Genomic DNA, 8,585 nt, shown 5'->3' with positions numbered 1-8,585 from the left:
CAAAATGGAGAGAGCACCTCCAACAATCAGGCACTGGTTGGGGCAGTCAAAGTAGCCCTCAGGAGCATGGAGAGAGGAAGGGCTCTGGCCCCAAGGGGTTTCCAAGCACTCCCACTCCACTCCCCAGGAGCAAAGCCAGGTGAGTTGAGATTCAAACCCTTCACCCCCAAGCTCTTACCTGGGATGGGGTCAGCACAAGAGGAAACACCTCCATCCTCTGGGTACTGGTCCCTCAGTGCTGGGCTAACAGGAAGCCAGCATTCCTTCCTTAACAACCTGCTTCCCCAAAGGCTGGGGGGAGGGGGGGGAGGGAGGTGCCAAAGCACAGGACTCCCAGCTCTGGGAGGAGAGTAGGGTCGAGTGGGGAGGGGGGCAGTTGGAAGTCAGGATTCCTAGGTTCTATGCTACTGATCTAACACTGAACATCCCCGCTCTAAAGTGGGAATAATCTTGCTAGATTTCACTCCCCTCCCAGAGCTGGGGACAGATTCCAGGAGCCCTGACCCCCAGCTCTCGCCCTAACCACTAGCCCACATTCCCCTCCCAGAGCCAGGCACAGCACCCAGAAGTCCTGACTCCCAGCCTCCTCCCAAAAGCACTACTCATCTCTCGGCTGTCCTAAGCTCTGCCCTCCCCCTCCCATCCTGAAAGGGTCCAGAAATATGAACCGATTGGTGTTTCTCTTGTTTTTAAGATTTTTTTTTTATTTAAAAAAAAAGGAAGGTGGGGGGAGGGGAGGGTGCGATATTAAAAAGCGACTGACTCTGGGTAGCAACCATTGATATGTGTAAAAAAAAAAAAAATATTTACCCCACCCCAACCAGAGAATAAAAAGGATCCCCTGTTAAAACCTTCCCCTGATGCAGGGCACCACCCAGTGCCCCACCCACCTCCAAAAAATCCCTGACCCACCCCATCCAGACGGCAGGGAGACCAGATGTTGGGGGGGGAGGGAGAGGGGAGATCAAACCAGAGTGCCATGTCCTGAGTTGGGGGTGGGGGGAGGGGCAGAGCTAAAAGAGGCCCTCAAAGTCCTCAGACATCTCCTGGGCATGAAATGAGCAAAAAATCCACCTCTCCCACCTGCCCCCAGCTTGAAATGGCCAACGATGCTACGATGTGAGACTAACCAAGCGAATAAACACACAGTGGAGGAGCCAGGGGGCAGTGTTGGGCACTGATTCCCCCCTCCCCCTAAAAAACACCCCTGTAAACCCCTCCTCTGAAGCCTACACCTTCACTCCCTCCCCACCACAGTTTTTTCTACCCCTCCCCCACCACTTGGGGGTTAATCATGAGAGGTGGGAGGACGCAGCTAGGATGCCAGGGTCATTTCCATCTCCTCCCCCCTGCACCAAAAGCCCCAGGCTGATTGACACCCCCCCATTCATCTGTTTCTATGGAGACAGAGGGACGCTGGGAGGGCTGATTCCCAAGGCACCCGGGGAAGGGGTGCAGCAGGCAGGGAGGGGACCGGCAGGAGGCAGTGGCTGCTGGCACAGTCCCGCTCGGCCCCAGCTGCGACTCTCCTCTCCCTGCTCAGCCCAGGAAGGAATCCACCTCGTCCTCCTCAAAGTGGCTTTGCTGCAGCACCTTGATGTGGTACTCGTAGATCTTCAGCGCGGGGCCCAGGCGGATGGACAGCCCGGTCAGGACGTCTGTGCGCTGCATGAGCAGCAGGGACTTCCCGTCGATCTCCTGCAAGGGGCGACAGAGGAAAGGTTAACGGGCTGGGGAATGGGACATGGGGCCTTTCTCCTCTAGGGGACTGGTTCTCTCCACACATTGCTCCCTGCCTCCGAGATGGCAGCTGCCCCCACCCCTGAGCACTGACCCAGGGGTGTCAGAACAGGAGGGGCCAAGGCCCGTCCACTTTTCACCACAGGCCCAGCTCCCTGCCCCTCCTCTTCCCTGAGGCCCTGCCCCCTGACCAGGCCAGGAGCTAGAGCCCAGCCAGGTAAGAGCGGCCCCAGGGCAACTGTGGGGAACCTGGGCCCCTCCACCTGCCCAGAGTGGGGGGGGCCAAGAGGAGCACCCGACCCGTGTCCCCATCCCCCGGGCCCCCCGCCCAGAGCAAATGGAGGGTCCATGCCCAGACAGCTGTTATCAAGGCCCAGCTGCAGCTCTTCAGCCCCCGAGGCGCCACCCCCAGGCCAGGCCTGAAACCAGGGGCTCACGCTCCCCGGCCCGGCTCCAGCTTCTGGCTTGGTTGGGGGGTGGGTCCTCAGGGGGAAGGGGAGGGGCCACAAGCCCCTCCACACTCCCACACACTTTTAGGAAGAATCCATCAGCCCTGCACTGACCTGCTCCTGAAAGGCAGATGCCTGCTCTGCAAATCCAGCCTCCGTGAAATAATCCACCACGTCCATCACTGTCCACTCCACGGGGTCTGAGGGCTTCTCCTTCTTCACCGAGCTGGGCGGGGGATGGGGAACAGAGTGATCAGGGTCCCGGCCACAACCCTCACCTCCCAAGCAGACACAGTCCCCGACCTGCCTTCATCACCAGGCCTGAGCTCCCCGGCCTCATCCCCTCCCACACCCGCACCAGGGGGAGTCCCCTGACATCTCGAGGGGAGGGGGCTGAGAGCCAGTCCCTCTCTGCAACAGGGGTCCCCAGGCAGCCAAGGGTTAATGGAGGCAGGAAGGGAATGGGGGAGCTGCCAGAGCATGGAGGGCCTCGGCCCTGCCATGGGGGTGGCAGGCCCTGAAGGCTCCCACTGGGGTTGGGGCACTGGTGCAACCAGGAGTTGCTGGGGCTGGCGGAAGCAGCAGGGAAACATGTCACATGTGGAGATTTAAGGACCCAGCCGCGCGGGGGGGAGGGGGGGGGGCGGCTGATAACCAGTGGGACGGGGACATCTTAGAGTCTGACCTGCTCACACAGGGCTCACAGATTAAGTACCAGCCCCAGCACTGGGCAGAAGGAGCATCCCCTGGTGGCAGCGAGGGGGACGGGCAGGCAAGAAGCCAGTGAGCACAGGACTTACACGCAGCTGAACAGTGTCCCATCCGCTGCCTGGACGCCGGGCCGCCCGGGGGACAAGGGCACAGGGGGGTCCGCGCCCGCAACGGCTGGAGAGACTGCAAGCAGGAGAGAATGAGAGAGAGATGTCAGGCATGGCACAATCACAGACAGGGCTTTCACCTCCCCACGGAACATGAGGAAACTGGCCCACCGCAGCCCTTGGCTCCCCTGATCTCCTCCAGCCCAACTGATGCCCCGCAATCTTGTCCCATAGTCCTGGTTTTCCTCCCGCCCCTAAAGTTCTGCTGATGCTCCTCAATGCTGACCTGCAAGTCTCTGCTATCCCAGCCCTGGGCTCCCCCTTCCCACAGTTCTCCCAATGCCCTTCAATCCCATCTTGCAGCCCCCTGGATATTCCAGTTCCAGAGCTGTCCCCAAATGCAGTCAGCCAGCCCAGCTGAGCAGAATTTCACAACATCCTCAAGGCTGAGACCTGCCAAACTCATTTCACGAGTGATCTCAGCCACTGCACCTCATCAGCCTCACCCCACCCCAACAGACCCTTGGTTCATTCTTACCCCCTTTCCCTAAGAGAAATTCCAGCCCCTGGGGTCCCCCCACTCCAATACCTGCTCTGTCTGGCTGCCCGTAGGAGCCCCCTTCCTTCTTGCCCATCCCGAACTGCTGGCAGGCGCTCTCCCCAGGGGAGCAGGCCTTGGCATGACGCCTCTCGCTGCCTTCGCGGTGGGGGCGCTCGGAGCCCTTGTCCGGGGAGTGCTCCTCCGGGGGGTGCAAGTCCCTGGCGTGGCCACCCCCCGTGGGACAGTCCTTCCCACCACGCCTGCTGTCCTTACAGTCCCCGTTCATCTGGCTCTGCTCAGCGGGGGCTGCTTTGCCGTCACTCTCCAACCCAGCCCCGGCGCCCGCCCCCTCGTAGTCCGGAGCCTCGGAGCCCTCTGACATGGTGGAAGCCTCGTCATCCTCCTCTTCCTCCTCCCCCTTCTCCTCCGATGGCTCCTCCCCGGCCTTCTGCGGACACCAAGAATCCAGAGTTAGAGACCCCAGGAAGCTGCTCCCCTGTGCCCTGCACAGGGCATCTTCTGGGCACAGCTGGGGCTCCTGGTTTTACCCACCATTGGGCCCCATCTAGCCACTTTTCCTGACTTGGGACCCCCTGGTAACCCAGCCCTGGGCTCCCCACCTACATCAGCTCTGCCGACGCCCCTCAATCTCGATCCACAGCCCCCTGATATCCCAACCATGGGGTTCCCCCCGCCACAGCTCTGCCAATGCCCCTCAATCCTGCCTGCAGCCCCCTGCTAGTCCAAATCTGGGTCCCCCCCAGCTCTGGAGGTGTTCCTTGATCCCAACCCCCACAGCTCTCCACCCCCACTATTCCAGTCCCCATACTTCCTTCTCTAGCACTCTGCCTGCTCTAGTGTTAGGCAACTCTTAGGCAGGGCCGGCTCCAGGCACCAGCTGAGCAAGCAGGTGCTTGGGGCGGCCAAGGGGAAAGGGCGGCACGTCGGGCTCTTCGGCGGTGGGTCCCTGTCCCTCTTGGAGGGAAGGACCTGCCGCCGAATTGCTGCCGAAGAAGAAAGTGGTGCGCTGGAGCTGCCACCGATCGCGGCTTCCCCCCTCCCCCCCGCCACTTGGGGTGGCAAAAACCCTGGAGCCGGCCCTGCTCTTAGGGTACAGGGCTAAGCATCTAACCACAGCGAGTTGGTGACAGCATAAAAATCGACCCTCAAACAGGAAGCTGCTGGGCTAACAAACTACCTCATCAGAAGAGACTTCCTCCTGGAGAGTGCCAGCTGCCACGGCAACCCCTCTGCCGGAGCAGACTACCGGGCGCACGTCCAGCTGGACCCATTCTTAGAAGCTCCAGGACCACTTTGACACATGGCAGCACTGGACTGGGGGAAGAGTTTGTTGTAAACAAAGGACTTAACATGAGCTTTGGGGGTAGAAATAGGTCAGAGGCAGCATGGTCCAGTGGATGTGGCACCAGCCTAGGAGTCAGGAGACCTGGGCTCTAGTCCCAACTCTGAAACTGGCCTGCCAAGTGGCCTTGAGCAAGTCACTGCCCTGCGCCTCAGTTTCCCCAGCTGTAAAACAGGGATAATCCTTCCTTTGTCTGTCTAGATTATAAATTATCAGGGGCAGGAACTCTCTCCCCCCACAGGCCTGTGCAGCACTCTGCACAATGGTGGCTCTCTAATCTCAGATGGGGGCCTGTGCAGCACCCAGCCTGAAGGAGCCCACTCCCCCTTCCCATCTCAGCTGAGGCATCTAGGCGTTAATCTCACTCCAACAAAAAACATCTGAAGCAAAATCAGGAGCTCCCAATTTAGTTTTAACAGAGCCTGTTAAAATAGCTCGTTAGGATTTAGAAGATAATTACACCCCACGCCCCTCTGCTTTTAAAAGGAACAAAAATATATATTTTTTAAATAGAAAATAAACCTCCCCCCGCTTTGTTCTTTTACAACCATCGCGGCAAAACAGAGTGAAAGTCCAAGTTCTTCAGCAAAATCTGTCTCTCCTTTCATCAGCGGCCTCCCCCCGCACATTGCCTGCACAAGGAGGCCATGCCAGAGATGCCTGGTTTGTTATTGCCGGGCTGCCAGCCAGGCCCATGCGGAGTGCTCTCATTATAGTTATATTACGGTAGTGCCCAAAGGTCCCAGTTAGAACTGGGCTGGGCACTGCACAAAGAACACAGCCACCCCAAAACACAGGCAGAGATTTTAGGGTTGCCTGGCAGGGCTGCATCAGGGGCCCTGGATTGTTAAAAGATGGGAAGCAAAGGATAGGATCAGATGGTCAGTTTTCATGGTGGAGAGTGATAAATAGCGGGGTCCCCCACGCATCTGTACTGGGACCCGTTCTGTTTGACATATTCAGAAATGATCTGAAAAAGGGGGCAAACAGTGAGCTGGCAAAGTTTGCAGATGATACATAATTACTCAAGGTCCAAAGTTGACTGGAAAGAGTTTCAAAGGGATCCCACAAAACTGGGTGACTGGGCAACAAAATGGCAGATGAAATTCAATGTTGATAAATGTAAAGTAACACATTGGAAATCAATCCCAACTGTACAGATACAAAATGATGTTACCACTCAAGAAAGATCTTGGAGACATCATGGATAGTTCTCTGAAAACATCCACTTAATGTGCAGGGCTGTCAAAAAACTAACAGCATGTTAGGAACCATTAGCAAAGAGAAAGATAGTAAGAGAGGAAATATCACAACGCCGCTATATGAATCCATGGTGCACCCACACCTGGAATACGGCATGCAGTTTTGGTTGCCCCATCTCAAAAAAGATTCTTTAGCATGGAGAAGAGCAACAAAAATGATTAGTGACGAAGAGTCCTGTGGCACCTTATAGACTAATAGACGTATTGGAGCATAAGCTTTCGTGGGTGAATACCCACTTCGTCAGACGCAGTGGGTATTCACGCACGAAAGCTTATGCTCCAATACGTCTATTAGTCTATAAGGTGCCACAGGACTCTTTGTTGCTTTTTACAGATCCAGACTAACAAGGCTATCCCTCTGAAAAATGATTAGGGGGCTGAAACAACTTCTGTATGACAGATTAAAACACCCGGGACGGTTCGGTTTAGAAAAGAGACAAAGGGGGAGGGGGGATATGATAGAGGTCTATACAATCAGGAGTGGTGTGGAGAAAGTGAATGCAGAAGTATTATTGACTTCTTCACATAATGCAAGAACCAAGGGTCACCCAAAGAAATTAACAGGGAGCAGCTTTAAAACAAACCCAAGGAAGTACTTCACACAACACACAGCCAACCTGTGGAACTCGTGGTCAGGGAATGTTGTGACTGGGTTTATAAAAGAATGAGATAAGTCCATAGAGGATAGGTCCAGCAATGGCTATTAGCCAAGATGGTCGAGGAGGCAGCCCTATGCTCTGGGTGTCCCTAAGCCTCTGACTGCCAGAAGCTGGGACCGGCAGACAAGGGAGGGATCACTCGCTAATTGCCCTGTTCCCTTCAGACAGGTTACTGGACTAGATGGAACACTGGGCTGACCCAGGAAAGCTGTTCTTATCGTAAGGCTGTGCTCGGCCCCTCATTGGTTGCCAGGGGGCTGTCCGGCAGGGCTGGGCCCGTGCCGGGAAGCTGCTTGCAGGTGGGTTGTTCCTGGATGCTTTGCTGTGAGAGTAGCACTCCTGGAGGCTGTATGAACAGACCCATCCATCACACAGACCATCCAGCCCAACGCGTCGCAGCCAGGGATCTCGCTGGGACAGGAGGCCCCAGCAGATCAGAAGCTACAGCAGCGCTCGCATCCTAAACTGGAACAATCCTGGACCTCACCCAACTCGCTTCCCACAGCTGCTTTCATTCTAAGCTCCTTTGACTGGTACTGCCCATGGTCCCACCCACCCCAGATGCCCCATGGTGTGCCAGGCAGTCCTGCCTCTCGATACCTTGCATGTCCTGTGACTCCCCAGGCATGTGCCTGTACAGGAGTGAAAGAGGCAGCCCCAGGGCCTAGTCATTGGTGCCTTCCCTGGAAACAAGCACCAGAGTACTGCCTGACCCCTAACTCCCAGGCATCCCTGCCCCAAGCAGCCCTGATCCCTTTACTCCATGTGCAGCCCCTTCCTATGTACCCCACCCCCGCCCAGCCATCATTATCTTGGGCAGCCCTTTCCACCCCACACTCAGGTCCTATCCCAAACACCCAAAGCCGACCCTTTTCTGAGCTAAACCTGCCCTGGGGCCCAGGGCACTGCCCCCTGCTCACTGCCCCTCCCCCCCCTCCGGGACCAGAGCACCGCTCACTCCCCCACCCCAGACACAGCCCCTCCCACACGGGGAACCGCTCACTCCCCCCGCCCCTCCCAGACACCCCCCCCCCCCCGGCCAGGGCACCGCTCACTCCCCCCGCCCCCAGACACTGCTCCGCCCCCTCCGGGGCACCGCACCCCCTCGCCCCACCCTGGTACTCGCGTGCGACTTGCCCCAGGCTTCCCGCCCCAGCCACTGCCCCTCCTCCCGGGTCACCGCTCACCCTCCAACTCCTGCCTGTCCCTCCGGGGGTCGGGGCGCCGCTCACCCCCACCCCGACACTCATGCCACCTGCCCCAGGCCCTTCCCCCGCGCTCACCTTGCTCCGGTGCGCCCTGGCGTGGGGGGCGCGGCCCTGGGGCCCCCTTTCCGCCCGGGCCAGGGCGATGCTGCCGAAGCGGGTCCTTTCCAGCCTCCCGCGGGCCACTTCCTCCTCTAGCAACCCCTGGACTCGGCCCCGGGTCACCCGGCCGCCCCCGGCCGCGCTCCCATCCCCGCCCAGGTAGCGCACTATCTCCCGCAGGCTGACCGGGGAGCTGCGCTCGGGGGCCGCCTCTTCAGGGGCCGGGGGCGCAGGGCGCTCCCGGCCGGTCCTACGAGGCGGCGCGGCCGGCTCGGCGCGGGGCGCTGCCCGGTGGGAGCGGGGCGCGGTGGGGACCGGTGCCCGCGGGGAGCGGGGCGCGGCGGGGGACGCTCCGGGCGGGGAAGCGCGGTGGGGGCGGGATGTGCCCCCGGGGCGCTGGGTCGGGGCCGGCGCCGGGGTCCCCCGGCGGGGCGGCTGGGCGCGGG

General features: G+C 59.1%; 1 protein-coding gene across 1 annotated transcript in view; it reads right to left on the bottom strand.

The window, feature by feature from the left end:
- Nucleotides 1-683: 683 nt before the first annotated feature.
- The window catches only part of LOC117889018 (atherin-like), an 8,800-nt gene continuing 898 nt past the window's right edge, over nucleotides 684-8,585 (bottom strand). Inside the window, exons 2-6 of the mRNA XM_034792821.1 lie at nucleotides 8,116-8,574; nucleotides 3,597-3,996; nucleotides 2,990-3,083; nucleotides 2,304-2,415; nucleotides 684-1,698 (exon numbers count right to left, since the gene is read on the bottom strand). Coding sequence (XP_034648712.1) covers nucleotides 1,540-1,698; nucleotides 2,304-2,415; nucleotides 2,990-3,083; nucleotides 3,597-3,996; nucleotides 8,116-8,574 — 1,224 coding nt within the window. The 3' untranslated portion in view covers nucleotides 684-1,539. The remainder of the gene's footprint in view (nucleotides 1,699-2,303; nucleotides 2,416-2,989; nucleotides 3,084-3,596; nucleotides 3,997-8,115; nucleotides 8,575-8,585) is intronic.

Source organism: Trachemys scripta, chromosome 16, assembly GCF_013100865.1.
Source record: "Trachemys scripta elegans isolate TJP31775 chromosome 16, CAS_Tse_1.0, whole genome shotgun sequence".
NCBI lineage: Eukaryota > Metazoa > Chordata > Testudines > Emydidae > Trachemys > Trachemys scripta.
The sequence above is the reverse complement of the archived record's forward strand: the minus strand, read 5'-3'. Positions and strand labels throughout refer to the sequence as shown.